This window comes from Epinephelus fuscoguttatus, linkage group LG11 (genome assembly GCF_011397635.1).
Source record: "Epinephelus fuscoguttatus linkage group LG11, E.fuscoguttatus.final_Chr_v1".
NCBI lineage: Eukaryota > Metazoa > Chordata > Actinopteri > Perciformes > Serranidae > Epinephelus > Epinephelus fuscoguttatus.
The window spans coordinates 21,480,367-21,503,265 of NC_064762.1; the positions used below are offsets into that span (position 1 = coordinate 21,480,367).

The 22,899-nt window shown below is 40.6% G+C and overlaps 2 protein-coding genes across 2 annotated transcripts in view; both read left to right on the forward strand.

The window, feature by feature from the left end:
* The window catches only part of ppp2r5a (protein phosphatase 2, regulatory subunit B', alpha isoform), a 69,188-nt gene extending 56,148 nt beyond the window's left edge, over positions 1–13,040 (forward strand). Inside the window, exons 5-13 of the mRNA XM_049589116.1 lie at positions 181–311; positions 1,080–1,139; positions 3,058–3,166; positions 3,585–3,638; positions 3,817–3,867; positions 3,959–4,078; positions 6,854–6,981; positions 7,891–7,992; positions 9,736–13,040. Of these exons, the coding sequence (XP_049445073.1) occupies positions 181–311; positions 1,080–1,139; positions 3,058–3,166; positions 3,585–3,638; positions 3,817–3,867; positions 3,959–4,078; positions 6,854–6,981; positions 7,891–7,992; positions 9,736–9,988 (1,008 nt within the window). The 3' untranslated portion in view covers positions 9,989–13,040. The remainder of the gene's footprint in view (positions 1–180; positions 312–1,079; positions 1,140–3,057; positions 3,167–3,584; positions 3,639–3,816; positions 3,868–3,958; positions 4,079–6,853; positions 6,982–7,890; positions 7,993–9,735) is intronic.
* Positions 13,041–15,961: 2,921 nt separating this feature from the next.
* On the forward strand, positions 15,962–21,274 carry opn8c (opsin 8, group member c). Its single transcript, XM_049589117.1, has 4 exons — positions 15,962–16,270; positions 17,567–17,860; positions 18,940–19,271; positions 20,736–21,274. Exons 1-4 carry the CDS (start codon positions 16,168–16,170, stop codon positions 21,237–21,239), a joined length of 1,233 nt encoding a protein of 410 aa, XP_049445074.1. The 5' UTR covers positions 15,962–16,167; the 3' UTR covers positions 21,240–21,274.
* Positions 21,275–22,899: the final 1,625 nt, after the last annotated feature.

Here is a 22,899-nt window from a genome sequence, read left to right on the forward strand (position 1 = left end):
AATGACGCCTATGGTTCCGAGATTGCATTTCTCGAATGCATTCTGCCCCTCCACATACACTTAACTTGCCGTTCAAACGTGATTCGTCATTACTTCTTGGACTACTATCTATTTATAGAGATAAGTTAAAAGATAGCATTGAGTTATCAGGACTGAGGTAGCGTGTGTTTGTGCTTTCAGCTCCTGGAGCTGTTCGACAGTGAGGACCCGAGGGAGAGGGACTTCCTGAAGACCATCCTGCATCGGATTTATGGAAAGTTCCTGGGGTTGAGGGCCTTCATCAGGAAGCAGATCAACAACATATTCTTGCGGTGAGGGAAATGTTGTAAAGGTAGCCAATGTGACAAGAAGTCATGTCCTATCACAGTCATGTTGAAGACGTCTCTCTATTTTTTTATTTTATTTTTTTTACCTTTTCCAATTTTCCCTAAACGTCACTACATTTCGTAGGCACAAACACATTCGCCTCAGCCTCCTATAACAGAGGGGAGAAAGAAAATGTTCAGAAGGAGGCATCCAGTATTCTTGTGGCTCCTGTTGCTGGGTGACAATGGGCTTTAGACTATTCAAACAGGGGCCACTTGATGTCGTTTCCAACAGGCAAGGTGGCAAAACGGGTGCACCCACTTTGACCATCTGCCACTGAGAATAAAAATAGTGCCACAGTTGTCAGGCTCTGTCTGTACATACCATGGCTGCTCAGCAGATGGAGATGGGTTACCAAACAGAGGAGGGGAATAATGTATGGATCATTAAGCTGCGTAAGAGAAGTCAATTTAAGGGCCCCTGCTAAACATATTTACTCTCACTTGCATATTTTTATGGGACTTCTTATAGAATAAAACATTTGCAGTCTTTTTATTATAAAACTTCATATAAATGATATAATATTAGAGCTCACTGTCTGCATGTGTAAAAATCATGGAGCCCCAGTGTAATTGTATCTATAAAATCTGAATCCCAAATCAGAGTGTCAATATTTGAAAGGAACACAGTATTGACAGCAGCCTGGATCAATTGTTCTGAACAGTGTACTCTGTCTGTCACTGTGTTCATGTGTTTCATAATTTCTGTTGCAGGTTCATCTATGAAACGGAGCACTTCAACGGTGTCGCTGAGCTGCTAGAAATCCTGGGAAGGTGAGTAATAATGTTTGGTCATTAATATCTGTTTATATCATGGTTCGTTTACCGACACTCTACAACACAGGGTTGCGCAACGAAATGCAAGTTGTAGTCCCTTTATGCTATATGAGAAGAAGAAGTAAGTATTGGTATACTGTATATCACCATTAATGTCCTCTGGCTTGAAGTACTGAGTGTGTAAACAAAACTTAAAAGGGACCTATTATGCTTTTCCTTATTTTGTAAAGTTACAATGTTGGATGTTCATATTAAATGTGGGTAAAGTTTTAAATAATGAGGTAAGCGTATATAAAAATATTCCCTGTGAGCAAGTGTTGTCACAGCATGGAATTTCTAATGTTGACACATAACCTATAAAAATATCAATATTCAGTTTTATTTTCGATACCACAGTGAAAAACTGATATTCATGCCATTAAATTTTGAATTGTTATCATATTACAAGGCAATGTTTCTTTTCTTGGCTAGTAGCCGAGAACAGCAGAATGATTGTAGTAAACATTAACAACAAGAAAAAGTGAGAAAGTGCAGATGGTATCGGAGTATTGATGCTCTGGAAAAATGGGTATTGAAACCGTTTCAAATATTCAGAATTGACACGTGTCGATAAATCGATATTTTGACAACACTAGTTTGAGTGAGAACCTTAACTTTCAGGCCACTCTGATAACTCTGTCTTTGTCATTTACATTAATGATAATTTTTTTTCAAATTTGGCACAACCGTTTATGTGGACTCAACGATGAACTGATAAGAATTTGGTTGTCAAAGGTCAAAGTCACTGTGACCTTGTCTGTCTAATTCCTGTGAACATGATATTGAAAAAAAATGCCTTGAGGGAATTTCAATTTGGCACAAACGTCTACTTGGACTCAACAATGAACTGACTAGAATTTGATAGTCAAAGGTCACTGTCACTGTGACCTTATCGGTCTTATTCACCTCTCCTGTCTTATTCACCTCGTCTGTCTTATTCTCATGAACAGGATGTCTCAAAAATGCCTTGAGGGAATTTAAATTTGGCACAAACATCTACTTGGACTCAACAATGAACTGATTTGATAGTCAGAGGTCACTGTGACTTTGTCTCATTGCTGTGAAAGCTATATGTCAAGAATACCTTTAGGGAATATCCTCTTACTTGGCACAAACATCCACTTGAACTCAATGAACAAATTGGTGGTCAAAGGTCAGTGTTCACAGTGACTTCACAAAACATGTTTTTGGCCATAAATCAGGAAATCATATGCTAATTGTGACAGAACTTCACACGCATGTTTGACAGGATAAAAAGATTGAGTATTGACATTTTATATACAACAGGTCAAAGGTCGACTTCACTGTGACATCATTATGTTCTGCAAAAACACTTTTCTGCCCATTATTCAGCACGGAGGTATACAACAACTGCAATGACGGTGTGTAGACGCATAGAGCAAAGATATAGAAGACCCAGAAACGCTGACCAATCAGAGCAGACTGGGCTTTCAGGAGGGGGACTTAAAGAGACAGGCGCTAAGTGGAGCATCTCAGACAGAGCGTAAATAGAGGTTTTCAGCACAGACAGTATGAGTAAGGTAAAGTGGTTTTTGACCATTAAAGCATGTAAACATGTTCTATAGAAACCCCAAATACATATATGAATGTGAAAATGAGCATAATAGGTCCCCTTTAATGAAGTCTACAATAATACATTCAGTGGCTGGTTAACACCTGTCTGTCCTTTATATATTTGGTAATACTGACATTTTTAAATAGTGTAATCAAGATGGATTAAAAAACTGTAATCATCAGTACATAAAATCTTGATCCCGTCTCAGCTTTACTGTAAACAGTCCAGGTTGTGTTGTGTGTGTCTGTCTCTCTGCTCAGTTATCTGTCTAACACTGTGCTGCTGGTTTTGTGTTTACAGTATCATCAATGGGTTTGCGTTGCCTCTGAAGGCAGAGCACAAGCAGTTCCTTATGAAGGTGCTCATCCCGCTGCACACAGCTAAGGGTCTTGCCCTTTTCCATGCACAGGTAGGAGAAATTGCCTTTAATAATAACAACACCATTATTTTGCTATAACTCATGTTAACTTTGGCTGCGCATATAATCTTTTTTTATTCCTGAGCTGCACAGAAACTATTCATCTCAGCAGGATTAAGCACTGTCATGATGTTCTCTCTGTGCTATAGCACTTCCTGGTGGCATGGATGTGTAAATGCACTCGTTTTAGTGATAACCACTGTGTTTCACTGTTTGTTTGTGTTTTTTAAATTTCTGTCAGTCAGTATAGTGGGAATGTACAAAAATAGTAACATTCATTAGAGGTTTTCACTCTGAATACATATTGAACACGAGAGATCTTTGCTGAAGATGTTCTGGGCAGTTTTTGTCCGATGCATTTTTTGAGAACAGTGTGTTCTTTTACTGTTTTTCTTTTTATGTCCCTCAGCTGGCGTACTGTGTGGTCCAGTTCCTGGAGAAAGATCCTACACTCACTGAGCTGGTACTTATTTTTATCATTCCTCCCACTCAAAGCACAAAGCCTCAAGCACTAAATTAGTCTACACCACAGAGAGATGTGTAGTGGGTGCCAGCAGCCACCCACTTAAACAGACTGTTTTGGGTTTTTTTACCATTAGAGAGAAATTCACACGAAATTCTCTGTTATCTTCTCCGTGCAGGTGATCCGCGGGCTGCTCAAGTTTTGGCCTAAAACCTGCAGCCAGAAAGAGGTATTGTGTCTATGATTACATTTCACACTTACAACTGCTGTGAACCAGATCTTTAATGTGGTGTCATGTTCCCTACCTCATATCTAACTAGGTGATGTTCCTGGGTGAAATTGAGGAGATTCTGGATGTCATTGAGCCAACGCAGTTCAAGAAGATCCAGGAGCCGCTGTTCAAACAGATCTCCAGATGTGTGGCCAATCCACACTTTCAGGTACTTTTAACAGGGACTGTTCAACTGTGGCGAAAATAATAACCATGGTTTTTTTCACGATCATTTAATGTGATACTTATTGGCTTTGACACCATCATGCATTTATTGACCATTAACTCTGGTGTTTCTTTTTAGCACAGTAAATACAAAAAATGAGAACAACACTTTTAAGTCAGTAAGTGGCCCACTCTCATAGTCCAGGGGAAAAAAACAGAAAGTAACTACATTTTAAAGCCAACAGAGCAAATGCTACTGTAATGTCAATATTAAAATGTCTCATGAGACTGTGATGCAGAGGCAGGAGCAGAGGGGCCTTGACCTTACTATACTTTTATTACTTGGTCAAACACCACCTTGTGAGTAGACTTCAAGTGCTGGAACAAATTGTGTTGCTTTGTGGTGCAGCTACGACCGTGTATCACATCTTACATCTGACAGTAGTTTGTCCAGGTCTGACTCAGTGAAACTAAAGTGTTTCCACACCACAGTTTCTTTTACATTTCTCCTGAAACATCAGCACTGTTTCTGCCATCTTCTTATAAATTCTACTGAAAAATATTCAAAACAGCCAGAGAGACAGTGCATTGTGACTCGCTGTTTGAACTCCTGCTGAAACTTGTGGGCTGAGCACATCCGCTGTGAAGGGGTTGCTTAATTTACAAAATGAAAGACAAAACAGGAGCAACATTGGTAGAGTCGTCATGTGGCACAAAATCTCATAGTTTAGGATAAAATCCCTACTTATGACAGAAACATACAGACAATTCAAGTCATTATACAGCCTTTGTCTTTGGCCCATAACCCTTGTCACGCCATTTGATAAATGTTTTACAAAACACATTTTGTAGTTACAGGCAGACAAAATGTTGATATACTTGTCAACTACTCTAAATCTTCCTGTGGGCACCCATAAGTGGAGGCTGGTGTATAAACAGATAATCAGTTTTTAAGTTCTTTTGTTATTTTATACACATCAGTTATAAAGAAGCAGTCATCTGCAATGAAAATCTCAGATCTCGGGCTCCATCAAACAAATCCAGGGTTCAACATTAATGTGTTTTGCCCTGTTCGGCAAGTGGGTCAAAAATCTATTTCCTTTAAGTCAATTTTTACTTACTCCTAAAGAATAATTTTATTTATTAGCGGATATCAGATACAATGAAAACTTAAGTTAATTGTCATGTTTAATCTTTATTTATTAATTAAACTCCTGTGTTCAGGATATTTGAAATCAGCTTATAAACTTTTCTTCACCATTTTCCCATAAGTGCCGGATCGGTATTACGCATGTAAAACATTCAACACGGATGAGAGGGAAGTGAGATGGCTCATTCCTTAGATACTGCCATTGTCAGCCCAACGTGGCACTTTACTTGCCATTCCTTATTGTAAGGCCCTGAATGTGAATTGAATGTGTATAGAAAAGAAAAGAAAACCCTTCAGTCAAAACAAAACGAGAATCTAAGACATAAAATAGCGCAACATAGAAATAGGGATTAAATATAATCTGAATAAAATTTAAAATAAAGTTTTGTGGTAAATTTGTGATAATTAAAATTGAATTAACGGGTAAATAAATGTAAACAGGAATGTAGTAAATGTATATGCATAATGGGAAGTATAAATATATACACACACACACACAAAGGTGTGAACAAGAGTATATAAAACAAAGTGGCTATATAATGGATGAAGATGTCGTAAAACACAGTTAAAATATAGAACAGGTTTTGTCTTGTCTTTATAAGAGATGTTATAATACTGACATGTGTCAATGTGTCACCAGCAGATGCACATATATTTTTTGACATTTGATATATAGCAGTGACTCATAATCCCACGTGTTCTTCTGGTAGGTGTTTCTATTTTTTGTCCACACACTATATATATCATGAGTGTAGGCTGAATATCAGAAACGCCTCTCCATGTAATGCAACACAGTTTAAAAACACCACAGACTTCATCCAGTGATCATAAAGTTTAATAACAACACCTCTCTAAAACAGTTTCAGCTCAATCAGTCGTAACTTTGATTTTCAGATTAAACTGCATTAGTTTTAGCTGCAGTATGTGTACCTAATAAACTGGCAACTGAGTGATTTTCCTCGATTTCTCCTTTTTAACACTTTATTTTTATTGTTTTGACAAAAATATAATAAATAGGGAAACAGAAAAAATAGAGTATAAAACAAAATGAAGCCATATTCAGTTTGTCATGTTGTCGTTGACATGCAAACATTGTCCATTTCTCCCATTTCTCTTGACATCGCTCCTCTTAAGCTCTCATCCTGTGACTTAACAGTTCCATATCATATATTTCACTCACAGTTATCTTGTGTTGGTGGTTCTTCTTTGTACCATCTCTGCGTGATGGCCTTTTTACAGTCTGCCTACAAGATTTTCAGCAGATATCTGTCTCCTCTTAAAATAATTCCTCCTGTCATACTGCCAAGGAACAATATCAAACATGACCGAGATAAATCATTGCTCATATGAACATTTACCTAAAACTGCACAATTTCAAGACCGAGCCAGTGTATGGTTACAACCTGCTGTCATGACGTTCATTCTAAAGTGACTCGGGCACTTATGTGAAATTGCTATTTCATGTAAGAAGTGCATGTCTGAAAGAAGCTTTGTTCCCTCTGTCATCTGAACCTCTGCTGAGTTTACCCTCATGGAAATCATGGAAGAGAAAAGAGGTCTACATCATTAAGTCATCACAGTCCCACTCAGACTGCGGGCTTTTACGTTTCTCGTTCTCTGTCCTCGTAGGTAGCAGAGCGAGCGCTGTACTTCTGGAACAACGAGTATATCCTCAGCCTCATCGAGGAGAACATTGACAAGGTCCTTCCCATCATGTTCGGTAGCCTGTACAGAATCTCCAAGGAGCACTGGAACCCGTAAGTGCTGCGTTGACGTTTGATTCATTCGAGCTGTCTGACTGACTTCACAGTTACTTATATACAGTGACATGTGCCAGGATAGATTACCATGGTAACACCAGAGGGGTTAGACCCTCTGCTTAACAAAGAAAACCTGTCACATTATGGAGAGACACTAACTGATTCAACCGTGTGTGAATCATTGGATTCTATGTGTTGTTCATAAACATCGATGCACAGGAACCTGCCTTAATGTGCTGCTGCTGAGATTGTGTTTACATGTACACATTGTACACATCACAGACAGACATGTAGACGCCGCCATGATGATGTCAGTATCTAACATCATTTATTGCTATACTTGGACATAAAAGTAATACAAACCTCTGCATACATTTTGTGTATTATTGAGGTATAACGGCATTCCAACATGTCTCCATGTGGGAATTTAATTTGAAAGGGCAGATACAGGAAGTGGCCACGCTCAGCAGTCAGACAGGAGTCAGGTTAATTTCCAGGGCTGGTACCTGTGGTTATTCCACAGGCTAGTTAATAACATGTCGGGCAGGAAATCCAAAGTGTGGGATCATTTTGAGAAGGTGAAGGACGAACCCAAGGTGATATGTAAACTCATCTTCATTGGTCGACTACAAACACGAAATATCATTTGAAACATGGAAGTAGCTACATGCCCATTAGCCACTTAGCACAATCATTACTGCTTTGCCGACAGTGTCATTAACAGGCGGCTCGCTCTGTGTGTGACATACACTTGTAGATAAAATATAGGCCTATATTAATGAAGGTTCATTAGTACGGTTTTGTATTTGGTGATAATTTAAGTGACGTAACCACTAAGTGAATATACAGAGTTAAACCTTGTGTTGTGTGTTGTGTTTTACACCAAGTATTTTTGTTGTGTTGCAGGACAATCGTAGCTCTAGTCTACAACGTGCTGAAGACACTGATGGAGATGAACTGCACGCTGTTCGATGAGTTGACTTCCTCCTATAAAGCAGATCGGCAACGGTGAGTTACAGAGCCACGCGCACCATAAATGAGATTGAACACCTTTATCTAATAATGGTTGACACCCACAGGGCCAGTTTCAGCAGCTGATCCCAAAACAGTTTGTCATGTACACTCCATCAGAAAACATTAACTTCTCCCTGACAGAGTGAATCAGTGCAGCATCTCTGTCCTGCTCCTGCTGGTTCTCTACCAGCCAGTTCAATCATTCACCTTGAAAACCAGATGTTAATTTTGTCCGACAAGCACTGTGATTTGTTAGACTTTTCTAAATCATGTCCAATTGATTTAATATACCACAGCTGGACTTCATTCATACATCTCACGGCTAATTGTCAAGCAAACAGCATGCACCTGAGCTCAGTTTGTAGGGCTGTAGCAAAGGGTCTGGATACCTGTGTAAATGTGTCAGTTTTTGGATCATGTTCCTCCTCAGTTACTGTCATGAAATCAAACTTGCTTTAAGTTATACCTGCTACACTGACACTGAACTATTATGACCTGGCTGTGGCCAAAAGGGAGAAACACCATGTCAGTGTTTAGCAAAAGATATTTATTTACAGTCACCAACTGTAGTATACAGGCGACATGATTGAAGTCTACAAGCTCGTTCACAGAATACATGATATTACAGCTGAGCCTGTCGTACACTTTTGAAATAACAGGTATGATTTTAAAGAGGACTCGTTAAAATGATTCCCACTACAGTGATTCTTTGAAGAGAGAAACATGGAACAAACTTCTAGATGATGTCGTGCGTCAGGGTCTGAAATTAACTGTTTTTACTGCCTGCCACTGTCACTTTTGAAACCTATGTGCTGAATGAAGGAAAAATATTTAGATCATTTAGACACATTTATTGTAAAGAATGATGTCATTATATTATATATTAAAATTATTTTGATCCACAGTAAATTCCAGTGTTGGAACAAAGTGCCCAATGAATGAGTCCTCAGAGACGTACTGTACTACTATACTATATACTATACTACTATTTAACAAAAGATAGCGCATTACAAGCTGCGCCAGTGATATGAAATGGTATATACTTCAGTCTCCTAAGTGGGCGTGGGCGTTTCCTCTGCATACCTCCCCTCCTTTGGATGTGTTGTGAACGTCGTGTAGATGGATGAAAGATTAATCAAACGCTAACCTCACTAAACATGTCTGTTTTGGGTTTTCCCTGATGATTTTACCCACAACAGCCAACAGTTTACCTGCATTTGTGTATTTGTGCATTTGAGTGTAGGAAGGTGGAGAGTGAGTCTGTAATTGTAACTGTACAAAAGCATACACAGCAGGTCATTACACCTATTGGATAGTAAAAATGCAACCAGCTGTCGTTGGGGGAGGGAGACAAAGTGAGAAGGTGAGGAAACTGCATTTATTTAAGAGGTGCTGAGGTGTGCTATTTAACACTGTATCATCATATGTGTGTAACTAACATGTTATCAATGTTTCTAATCACGACACCTCCATTTTTGGACTTGTAAAAGCCAGGGTTTTTTACACATTAATTTAATTGTGGTGGCCCGCCAGGATTAAAACATCTGCTGCACTGTTGGAATATATATAGTGTTTGGTGATTCATTGCACCACACTCTCAGAGCGCAGATCGTCAGGCTCAGTGAAAATGAAACTTAACCGTGATGTTTGTGATAGACACATGACAAAATCTTAAAGTGATGGAGAGAAATTGTGTCATTTACTATTTTTGTTTTGTCTTCTATGTTGCTGTCGCAGGGAGAAGAAGAAGGAGCAGGAGCGGGATGAGCTGTGGAAGAAGCTGGAGGAGTTGAGGCTCAGTAACACCAATCTGGTCCAGAACAACAGCCACGGGCTCCCCAGTGTCCAGAACAACAACAACAACAACAACAATAGTAATAACAATAATGACAACCAGGACAAGAGCACTGAGGCTGCAGCTGTCACCACAGACAACAACGACCCTGACGTCAGCGCAGCGGCCAGCGAGAGCACCCCGTGTGCCAAATGACAGCGGACGCCAGTTTTTTATTCCGTAAGGGTTTGACATCGTGTTCAGGACTGTCAGGAGAGGATTAACGGAGACAGAGAAAAAACACAAATTACACCTCAACAGTATATTAAATCTACTTAGAGTGACTTAGAACGCCAGCATTTCTTTGGCAGGAAAAAAAATATATATTTCAACTTAAGACTATTTTTGGATGTTACAGTGTGGCTGCAGTATATTGTTTATTTGTCTGATCAAAGATTTATCCTTTCACATTTAGTTTCTTAACTGAAAAAGATTTTTTTTTGTTATATTCGTTGTATGATACGTGGGAGGGGAGAATAATGACTTGAATTCAATGTTTCCGATTGTGCTGCACTTAGACAAGCTGAATAGCTATTTAAAGATGTCTATTTTTTAATGTGCTTTTCCTTGTTGCTGCCAACACTTGGGTGTAAACCTTAAGGAAGAAGGGAACTGCGGATGTTGGGAGTATTTGGGGGGGAAGATGGGACCAGATCCATTATTAAAAATTTAGTGTCCATAAATGTATAGAAGCAGACTGTTACTAGGAGCAGAGGAAGCTACAGGACAGATGGAGAACAGGAGGTGCATGGCCAAAAAAAAGATAAATCCTAAAGAGTAATAATCCCAGATATGGACTTATATCTCTGTACGTGACTCTAGTTGAGACTCTCAAGGTAAAACCTGTTCACAATTAGAGCAGATGTCATATTGGAGAGATTATTTTCCAGTTCCAGGTGTTTGTAAATATTTTTTTATCTGGGTGAAAACCTGAAATTAATAGTTGCAAAACAACACCTGCATTTGTAAGACTACACTAAAGTATTGAGACAGGGCTTTCAAAGCGTGAAATGGTTTTTTAGCATGACTGGAATTAAAGGAATAGTTCGACATTTTTGGAAGTTCAGGCTTTCTTATGATATAGAGGAGCAAAGTAAGATGAGGAGATTGATATTTTCATGGTAGCTATGAAGCTATAGCCAGCAGCTGCTTAGCTTAGCATAAAGACTGGAAACAGAGGGAAACAGCAAGCATTGCTTTGTCTAAGGGACACACCAGATATACCACACCGACATCAAGGAACTAGCTGAAGTTGGCTGCTCAGTTGTGCTCGGCTGTAGTCTCTAATGCCCTTCCTCTTTGCGCCCAGTGATTTGGAAGCAGCACTGATTATCTGGGTAGTTTTATGCGGCAGAAATAGAGACTTTTTACTTCATGCGCCACTGAGCAACTTTTGTAGGAAGGAACAGGGTCCCAGCTTCAACGCTGTATCCAGGAAACTGGAAGACCGACGTTAGCACCTAAACAACACAACCCGATGTTGAAAGAACCAACAATATTTACTGTGTGCTAGTGAACAATAACACAAACAGTTATGAAATGACTTTACTAGAAAGCTCAATTGCTAGAAAACATAATCTTACCTTATATAACAAGTTTGTATTGATTTAACATCCTCTTGACTTTAGCCCATTGTTTACTTTCCTCACTTTAGTTTCTCCTCATTAACTGCCAATCAGTGATTTCTCTCACTGACAGGCTCCGCCGTCTTGGCACTGATTCAAAATGCTGAATCAGCTGAAGAAAAGCCAATAAGGACCGGTGGCGAGTGCCAATAGTACAGGACATAATGCAAAAACTCGAGCGATACACGCTCACCGACGGCCCAACACAGACTGAAGGCCGACCTTTCAGCTTGGTACGTTAGGGCCCCCACATTCCTGGTAGATTACCTCGCAATCGTCGTGACCAAAGATAAGATAGTTTTTTACTTTCCAGAGTTGTGAGTATTACAAACCGTTGTGCAGTGTTTTTAAACCTGGAGCTAATTTCATTGTCTCACCTGTACCTTAAAGAACATGTCCCCACCAACGCAGCCCCAACGACGTGGAAAAACAGTCTACCATTTCAGGGAAGGCTACGCACCGGACCGTTCCTGAATTGCTGGCTTTGGCTCTGATTAAACAAACCAAATAAAATGTGTTTATTAGTGAGCTTTACAGGAGCTGTCAGGAGGATTCGGTTACCCTTGGATGGAGCCAGGCTAGCTGTTTCCCTCTGTTTCCAGTCTTTGTGCTAAGCTATGCTAAACTAAGCTAAGCTAACTGGCTGCTGTGCATAGCTTCATATGTAACGTACAAACATGACAGTGGTATCAATCTTCTCGACTAACTCTGGTCAAGAAAGCAAATAAGCGTATTTCCCAAGATGTCGAACTTTTCAATTAAAAGTAGTAGATTAAGAAATAAGTGAGACCTACAGTGCTATATTTTTATTGACGAGGCAAATATTTTTGAATGTTTAATTTCCCAGATGGACTATAACGGGATGCCGGATGTGCTTGAGTGTATATTTGTTGAGTGCGTTTATGTGTATATGTTAGTTTGGAGGCTACTTAAAGGGAATTGCCACTCAATTTAAGATTTTCTGTACAGTATATTGTTCTGTGGTCCAGGAAAGTGCAGTCAGTGCTTAGGAACATGAATGGTTCTCTGTCGACGCTGAAAAACAGAGACTTTAACTTGTCTTACCACTTATCTGGTATTTTACAATGCACAAGAGGCTGATTTTGTGTGTTGTGATTTTTTTAATATATATACATATATATATATATATATATCCAAACGAGGCTCACGATGAAGTAGTGATATCAAGAATATGATGCTCAACACCAGAAAATCCGAGTAAACTTTACCATTAATGCCTGTTGACTCCCTGTATCTCCAGACTATATAACCTCACATTTGCTTTTAGTTTCTGATGTTGGGAGTTGATAAATGTGTTCATAGGAATCATAGGAAACGACTTGTGACGACTTTCTTTTCTTTTCTTTTTTTTTTAAAATTGAATGGTGTTCCCTCTGAACCCGGAGTGTCTGCTCTTCTTCTAAGGTCATATTTTTAGGTCCAGTCTTTTCTGATGCCTTTCTGTCAGTACAGCATTCCAACCTCTGTGGCGTTAAAAAACTGTGTGGGGAACCTGTTTTGTAATCGCAGATCTTATTTAGGTTTCACCATCAAATAAAGTCTACTTTATCTTTCTACTCAAAGCATGTGTGTTTTCTTTTCTTTTCTCTTTCACTGGAGTGTGTTGAGTTGTAGTACATTACAGTGGTCAACAGATGGTGCAATTTGTGTCTCCAGCATTGAGCTCCTGAGCCATTCATATGACAAATGCATTGCTTTCAATATCACCAGCCACTTTTTAAGGTACACCTTGCTGGTACCAGGTTGGACCCCTTGTGCCTTCATAACTACCTTAATTCTTGGTGCCACAGATTCAACAAGTCGCTGGAAACATTCCTCAGAGACTTTGGTCCATATTGACATGATAGCATCACACAGTTGCTGCAGATTTGTCGGCTGCACATCCATGATGTGAATCTCCCGTTCCACCACATCCCAAAGGTGCTCTATTGGACTGAGATCTGGTGACTGTGGAGGTCATTGGAGTACAGTGAACTCATTGTCATGTTCAAGAAACCAGTTTGAGATGATTTGTTAGTTTTGGTGAGCCTGTGTGAATTGTAGCCTCAGTTTCCTGTTGTTAGCTGACAGGAGTGGCACCTGGTGTGGTCTTCTGCTGCTGTAGCCCATCTGCTTCAAGGTTGGACGTGTTGTTGGTTCAGAGATGGTCTTCTGCAGACCTTGGTTGTAATGGGTGGTTATTTGAGTCGCTATCTAAAACCATCCAACATCAAAATTTTAAATTCATTCAATGAGATGAGACCTTAACATTTTAATGTCTTTTAAAGGTCTCTTTATGTATAAGGTGCACAGTCAGTACTCCATTCCTTTACATGCCTAAAAGTCCGACACAACAAGCAAAAGCAATAATAATAATAGTAGTAATCAGTGCACTTAGAAACATCAGCCAAGAGCATGATGGCTCATTTAATGACAGACTGTCAGCGCGACTCATTCTCTGCACTGTATTGCAGTAATAATAGGAAGGGAGCAAATAGTTTTTCCTACTATGACCGGTCAATATCGACACACTGTCAGGGGTCAGAAAGAAAAAATTTAGGTTGCTTTGTCTTGAATGTGCAAATTATTTGAAATAATGATTTTTAGCTCTTAGTCATTATTTCATCACGTGTCTCTCCCTGGCCTCCATACTGTTCAACTGTACATTTGTAATATTGATATTATAATTACTATTATAAATACACAAAATATGTTTCAGTTCTTATTACCTGACACACTCAGGCCTCCATAGTCAATATGTGAAACGTTTGATACTCAGTTTCTGTACCCCTACGTTAATCTTTGGGGGTACCCCACCTATAAAGGGTGTCTCCTGCCTTACCTGCCTTGTACTCCATGGGAAAGGGGCTCAAGTTATTGTATATGGTCATAATTGACCATATATTGACCAATTTTGTTTTTACCTCTTGCTATCAGGAATAAAGGGAGTTTGCCTCCAAAGATATCTACAGTCTGGGCCTCCTCATATCAACACAACACAGACAACACTAGAGTCCAGCACTTACATATACACATATACATACAAATATGCTACACATATACACACATGCGTTAAGGCTAAATGCATGTTTTTTAAAGGATCCATCTCTAAACCTCACCCCTCCCCCTCTTGCTTACTGTTGTCAACATAAAGTCAATGTATTGTTTTATATTAAAGGTCCAGTGTGCAGGATTTAGGGGGATACACTGGCAGAAAACACTGTTGTTGTTTTTTTAACGTTAAACTGCTTCATTCAGTCTGTTTGTTCTGGGGAGACAGAAAAGCCTGTGAAAACCTTACAGTGGTTACTTTTATATATCTCTCACTTTATTCAAACTCTGTGCAGACTAATTTGGTTTGATGTTTGAGCGCTGCTTAGGCAGAGACACACAGTATTTTACTGTTAGCGTTGCCCAGTTCCCTTGTCAGAAAACATGTTTGATTTTTTTTAATTGGATTTTGGATTATTGCAGAAAACAAACTCCAAGGCAAACAGTTGGTTATGATACTTACATATATATATTCTCCATCTTACTTCTGCTGGCCGTGCTCTGCTCACTTATATTGGGATAAAATAAAATGCCAATGCCTTCTAGAGTTTCAAAATGTTGTCAGACCAAACGGATCTGATCCTGATAGTAGACTGAATCATTATAGCCCAGTTTCCACCAAACACTTTCAGTATGGTACCTTTAGAACCAACAGTAACCCTTCAGACATGGTACCTAGATCCTAGTGTTTCCACTGCAAACAGTACTCTTACAGTAAATGTGGGTGGGGTTGTTGTCACTCACTGCTCCGCCCAGCACCAAATTGTTTTATTCCCTACTATGGCGAAGGCATGGCTCACCCTACTCTCCCTCTAACTGGCCAGTAGTCATTGCCTTTTTTTTGCTGGATTGGTTAGGTTTAGGTATGAGGAATGAGATTGGTTCGGGTTAGGTTAAGAATGTCAGGGTAAGTCAATCTGAGGCACAGTAAGGCAGAGTAGGGCGGGTCTTGCCTTCGCCACAGTAGGAAAAAAAATATGGCGCCCAGCACTCACTGTATTTCCATATTACCAGTGACCAGTGTTGGGCAGTAACACGTTACAGCAACGCCATTAGTTTTGGCAGTAACTAATACTCTGACGCGTTAGTTTTTAAATGCAGTAACTCAGTTACCGTTACCAAACGTTGCGTTACTCCCAAAACATTTTAGCCCTAAACAATAAAAGATAGTCAAGTCAGATAGAGGTATATGAACAATTCTTACCAGAGCATCTTAATGAAACACGTCTCTCACTATCGTCACACAAACACACAAAAAAAATTTTCACTGATTTACAGACATCTCTTTTCTAATGTAAGTCAGTGGGAGGAGGGTCAAGAAGTCACACCTCAGCCACCTGCCCCTCTGATAAGTACAGACCAGTCCCTAATTAAGTATTTTACATTAACTTAAGGATTCGCTGTGACTCCATCACTCATTAGACACCCTGTCCGTGATGTTTGTCTCCTCTGGGCCTCCGTACCCACTGAAGCAGCTGTACCTTTCCCCCTCCACAGAGTTGAATCACATCACGCGCGCGGCGCTTTCCACCGCGCAGCTGGGAGCGTGCTCCAGGTTGCCATGGCGACACAGCCGCCTGCATAAAAGTCATCCTCCGTGCACACATCTCGTTATGAGAGTCCGGATTTTACCCGCAACAGCAACATCAGCTGCGTCCAATGCCTCTGAACTCCTCTGATGACAACCGGACCATCTCTGTCTTCACCTCCAAACTGACCCCCGCTGCTGACATATGTGTGGGACTGGCCATCCTCTCCGTCGGTACGTCCATCCATCCATCCATCCATCCGCTCTCTGTGCATCTATATCTCACTTTATATTAAACACTGAGCCTGTAAAGTTAGTGGACACATGTAGCCTGAGAGAAAAATATAACCTATTTGTTAGAAAATGTGCTTTTTTCTGCTAAAACTGAACACAAATACACTTTTACTTTTTTTAAAGCGAAAAATCCGACTTAGCCTATTCTTTTAATAAAAAATATAGAAATGAGGGTAGTTTGCTGAAATACAGGAAACAAAATGGTTTTATTTTGAATCATTGAAATAGAGCAGTAATTTTTAAGAAAAATAGGACTTTAAGACGAAATGTGAACATTGTGTATTTATTTATTTATTTATTTTATTTATTATTTTTTATTTTGTTTGCTGCTTTCTTTTATGATATATTAAATTTTTATTAGTAGTATGTATATTATTTTGAATATTTTGTTTTTTCTATATATGTACTAAAGATAAAGTGTCATTATTCATTTTATAATTAACCTTTTTCTGCAATATTTGCGTGCATCTGTCGTGTGTATTTTTCCTTTCTTTTAAATTAATTTCCTCATGCATGCATGAAAATTCTTATTTATTTTTTTAATTTATTCAACCAGGAAGTGTCATTGTGACTAAGATCTCTTACAAGAGAGACAGCCAATTGAAACACATTTAAATTGCAACAAATACAACATTTAAAAGGCTACAAAAATCTACAATCAAACGACAACTATTCAAACATTGTGGCCCCTCAAGAGAAACAAGCACATGTATCTGTCACCACTTTCTGTGTGATGCCCTTAAATGCATCAATGGATGTTAGTGTTCCTAATTTTAGAGTAGGAAATGTTCCCCAGATCTGTTAAAACCCGGCGTACATTAAAAAGGAACCACTTAGAGGAGCGTAGCTGCTAACTACCAGAGCTGACACACAGCAGGGAGCAGAGGTAAGCTGGAAGTTTGCCAAATGTCGCTTTATAGATAGAAATCTACCAGTGCTGTTGTCTGCGAGGGGTCAATGACATCCAACCCACCGATCATAAAGAATGCAGTGATGAGTAATAAAACGTAGAGATGCATGGTACACTGAATCAAGGCTACATAGGCTGTGTATCTCATATGTGGTTATTGCAGTGTAAACTGAGCTTTGTTAAGTATAAGATAGCTTCACAAAAAAAGTACTATCAAATCAGATTAATTTTCATCAGTCTGTTTCCCCTTAGAACATGTTAATCTTCCAGTATGTTGTTGTCCAAGTGGCCAAAAAGTTCATTAGCTTTTATCGTCTCCTCTCCAGTTCTCCTCTCTGTTCTGGGCAATGGGCTGGTTCTGGTGATCTGCTACCGCAGGAGGAAGAAGATGGTGGGCTCGGAGCTCCTCTGCGTCAACCTGGCCGTGGTCGACTTCCTCTGCTGCATCTGCTTCTACCCGCTCTCCATCCTGTCCTCCTTCCGCCACATGTGGCTGGGAGAAGACATCACGTGTGTGTACTACGGCCTCGGCTGCTACATCTTCGGCCTGTGCGGCATGTTCACCATCGCCGCCATCAGCATCATCCGCTACCTGAAGACCTGCTACAGCCTGGTGTACGGTGAGAGACGTGTTTTCCTTGAGCTCAAGGACTCTGATGGCTCCTGAAGGGCAGGAGCCATCAGAGTCCTTCAGGAGCCATCAGAGTCCTTGAGCTCAAGGCTCCTGAAGGGCAGGAGCCATCATAGTCCTTCAGGAGCCATCAGAGTCCTTGAGCTCAAGGACTCTGATGGCTCCTGAAAGGCAGGGTAAATAAAAGTCTTTTATTCTGTAGGGCAGCTGCATCTCTACTGCAATGGATAATCTTTTTCCAAAGCTTCCCACAAAGGTCAATTCAATTGTTTCATGTGTGGTTGAAGCAGTGTAAGACAGAGAGCACGTTCTCTATCTTCCTTCCGTCAACGTCTCAGAGATGACATGAAAATTAATGAGTGCGTCATCACACAAAATTTGATAAGAAGGCATGAATGTCATGGACTGTAAGATGAACATATCTGTGCGTAAAGATCCAAACCACTGGGAGCACAGTGGGTAACAGCGAGTCTTTCTCTGCCTGTGCGCACCTCTAATCAACAAATTATGTATTACAGTGGAAGAGGGAGCTATAGACCAGCAGTGGGTGGTGCTCTACCTTACACATGAAGGCTCCATGGGTTACTACACCTCATGTAACAGACGGAGTGCAGCCCGCTGTTGGTGTATAATTAAGACTGACTGAGTGTTTTTCAGACCCTGATGAACACTCAGTAGAAAAGATCGCCTTTATGTTTCAAGTATACATTTATTATATTATTCCCCTGAAGTGCTTTCGTTGGGCTTTTGTACAGGTTTAACAAAAGACACAGTGAGTGAGCGTAAGAGGTGTTGCTTGTGGATGTTTTTTACTTTTGGACAGAGCCTGGTTAGCACTTCCTGTATTTTCAGTCTTGGTGCTGAGCTCATGGTCCTCACACACCAAGCTGACGACTGGCTGTTAGGTCAGTTTCACGCCATCTGCAGCCCCAGTTTTTGCGGTGTGCCCCGCACTGTTGGCTCTTGTCGGCTGTTTTTCAGCCGATGCCTTATTTTGGATTTAGCCTCTCTAACACTCTCTCTAACCTTAACCCTCTCCCTTCAATAACCAAAAGTTTTTCTTCACAGCTGTGTGGCTGGAAGGAACTAACCTCCGCTTGGTGTGCTGTGCCATCTGGTTTGTGGCTACCGTGTGGTCCAGCTTCCCTCTGTTCGGCTGGGGCGAGTATGTCCCTGAGCCTTATGGACTGTCCTGCACCATCGCCTGGAGGGGTTACCATACCTCGGTCAAGGACGCCTTCTACGTCATCTGCTCCTTCGCCTGCTTCACGATGGTTCCCGTCCTCCTCATCGTGGTGTCCCAGTGTCAGATCCTCTACAAGCTGTCCCGCTTCTCTTACTCGCTGTCTGCGAGAGGCATCCGCAACAATCTGAGATCCACCGAAAAACGACTGTCAATGGTGAGCTAACAAAGACGTTTTTGGGGGGGACTACTTCTTTGCCCGGACCAGACATATAGATAAGAACTTGAGACATACTCTTGAACTCAAGTCTTCAAGTTTTTACCTGGTTTACTTGGAGACTTACCCCCAAAAATCTAACAAACAGCTGTGGTGTCAGTGCATATCAAACATGTTTTACCAGCTGTTTGGTGCATTTCTAATCCAAGTTTGTCTCATCTTCTTTTTGGGCTCAAGGTTAAGATAAATCTGAACAAAATCACAACCATAGGCGCTGGCTTGGGGTTTAGTCCTGGGGAGGTAAAAAGCCAGATGACGCCATGTCATCTGGCCATGAGTTTTGGTTGTTATCGCCTTAATAGCTTACAGGTGCTGAGGAGGATTCTTTTTAACATATCAACCCTTGTGATCTCTTGTGCGCCTTCGTTTTATACCGAAGGCCTTTCCTTTGCACCAGTGTCTCTCTTAACAGCCATCTGAAGGCTGCAGGTGTCTGCTCCAGGTGCAGTCTCTAACTGTAGTGAAGTTACGCACTGTTGAACCGCAGTTACGCACGGCAGATCCTTACATTTTGTGCAACCAGCATCAGACTATTGTGAAATAACCACAGACAAACATGTCATTGTGATGAATTATTCCACACAGTTTCTTCTGCACATTAATGGACATGTTGGAGTTGGGATGCATTGAAAACAATCCACAAAGCCCCAAGAAAAATTGGAGAAGAAACAAACCCTTTTCACTAACCCTGTCCCCGTCCTGAACACCAGTTCAGTCAGACAACTCACGTTTTTAAGGTTTATTTCAACAGCAGAACATAGTTAGAGTTTGGTGTCTAGAATCCGGCCTCATCGCTCCCCGCAGATATGTTTATATGAGATATTGGGGAGTGATGATTAAATATTTCCTCCCTTAGCCAGAGCCTGCAGGTGGATCATGGTGAAAGTAGTGGATGTAATAAGCACAGTACACAGTACCTTACTTATAAAGAGCAAAGATCAGAGGAATATTTGGGGTACTGTAGCAAAAGATTGTGATTGTGGTCCAAAGAAACCACAGCTGAAGTTTTCGAGAGACTGAATATGAACCCCAGGCTGTGGTGACTACAGGTCAGACAACTTTCAACACACCAAGCTTCTGCTGCAGACGTCACTCAGAGCGATGAAACAACACAAAGTTTCCTCACTTGCCACTGAAAACAATCATTTTAAGTCATTTGAACATGTGATCAACGTTTCTTCAGAGGGGACACTCATTCACATTAAGAGACTAGGATTTATTTTAGGCTGCTTGAACACATGACCATTGCTTTGGTTTTCTTGTTGTATCCCAGGAAACTTAATGCGTCTACACCCCTTTATTACTGGTGCGCATCACAAGAGATGATTCATTGAGTTTCTATTTTTGCAGCGCTGACGTATTTCCAGTGTACTAATGTCCTTAATGTGCTACTTCCTCTTCCAGATGTTTTTCTGCATCAGCCTGGGTTTTGTGATTGCCTGGGCACCATACACTGTCGTGTCCTTCCTCTTCATATTCCACAAGGAGAACCACTACATGGCTCCTGAGGGCTTCGTGTTCCCCGCCCTCTTCGCCAAAAGCTCCCACGTCTACAACCCGTTCATCTACTTCTACTTTAACAAGACTTTCCAGCAGGAGCTCCGCTGCCTGCTCCTCTCTTTCTGGCCCAAACTGGGCGGAAACCGTGTGGGCGTCCACATCGCCACGGGCCACCAACACCCCATCCACATTCAGCTCCAGGAAAGACGCTGCGTGCAAAAGAAAACCTTTGATTTGTCTAAGGACAGAACTCACAGCAAGAGCAAGAGCAAGAGCAAAGTAACGCAGCCCAACAGCAACCGTGTCCTGAGCAGGCCGGTGTACACCTGCTGGGGGTCAACGTCGAAGGAGGCCCCCAGCAACTTGGACAGTAAACGCACCAAACGCTCCCTGCCTGTCTCCATATGAACTCTTACCATCACTGTTAACATGAGGGTCTATGATTCAAGGGCAGTGTGGTCCAACTGTGGACAGACATCAACCAAAATGTCTGATCCTGTATTGTTTCAGTGAAGACGCTCAGATATTAATCGAGGTCCTTGTGGCTCATTTTGTAAATGAAAGTACTTATAAATAAGAGTTTCTATCTGCTTATCATCCTGTATCCTGTTAAAGGTGTAGTCTGATTGATTTACAGGGATATATTGACAGATATATAATAAGCATATAATGTTTAGTGTATCATCATCTGAAAGTAAGAAACGTGTTTTCCATACCTTAGAATGAGCCCTTTATGGCTACATAAGAAGCAGATCCTCATCCATGGAGATCGCTGTGTCGCACCACTGTTAAACTACTTTATTCAGTGTTTTTACTGGTTTAAATCACCGGGTCAGTTTGTTTTGGAGAGGAAGGGACCTCTGTGTATAATTCAGCTCCTGGTAAAAACCTCCCAAACAGTAAACACTGAAGGAATTCTAACTGGGAGCAGTTTAAGCTGGTTGCAGTCTGCAAACCTCACTGCTAATCGCCACTAAATCCACTTCAATCTTACACACTGGACTTTTAAATCGTCAGACCATATACTTTCCATGAGTAATAAGTAGCAGCTGTATAGCAGAGCTTATCCTTTGTTGTCATGACAACCCTTTATATGCAACAAAACTCAAGTTGAAATTGTCATTTCAGTGTTATATTCAGTGTTAAAGACTGAATCACCATCACATCCCGCTAACAACAACAATCATTTTCAGCCGTATCTGTAACGTTTTTTACATACGGTTAAACACAGCGGTCTGACCTATCTGACGTTTCTGCTTATCAGTGCAAGTGTACACTGTATGTGAATATTTGCTCAGCTTTACCTCACACATGGACCGAATGGTGTCGCAGTAGACCAGCAACTTGTGTGTTCTGCTGTGTAAAATGGCTGTTTTTGTCAACAGAGTCTGATGGCTTTGGTATAACGGCTTGAATTCCCTGTTAGAAAAGTAAAGCCAAAGGTGGCTAAAAACTAAGCTATTGAGGCAACGTTTGCTTTTTTTGTATGAGATGCAAGGATTTTTTTTACCTGGAAGTTACTTTAAAAAAACATTTTGATTCGGTCTGTAGCCTAGATGCAAACAGATACAATTGTGCATCAATTGCACACGTCTTACCTAAAAACTAACACATCAGGATTAAAGTGACCAAAATGATCATGGTTATTGGTATTATCAGAATTGTTAAATACTTGGGAGGCTGTGGCTCAGAGGTAGAGTGGGTCATCCGATCCCCGGCTCCTCCATTCCGCATGTCGAAGTATCCTTGAGCAAGATACTGAACCCCAAATTGCTCCCGATGACTGTGAGTGTGTTAAAAACTGAGTAGCAGGTGGCACCTTGTATGGTAGCCTCGGCCACCAGTGTGTGAATGTGTGTGTGTGAATGGGTGAATAAGATAAGATAAGATAAGATAAGATACACCTTTATTGATCCCATAATTGAGAAATTCCAGTGTTACAGCAGTCAAGAGGAAAGAGTCAGATTAAAGATTTCAAATTAAACTTAAAAACTTAAATAACTAGGCATGCGAATAAGTACAAAAATACAAGAGACGGCGATAAAGAATAATAACAATAAAAATAATA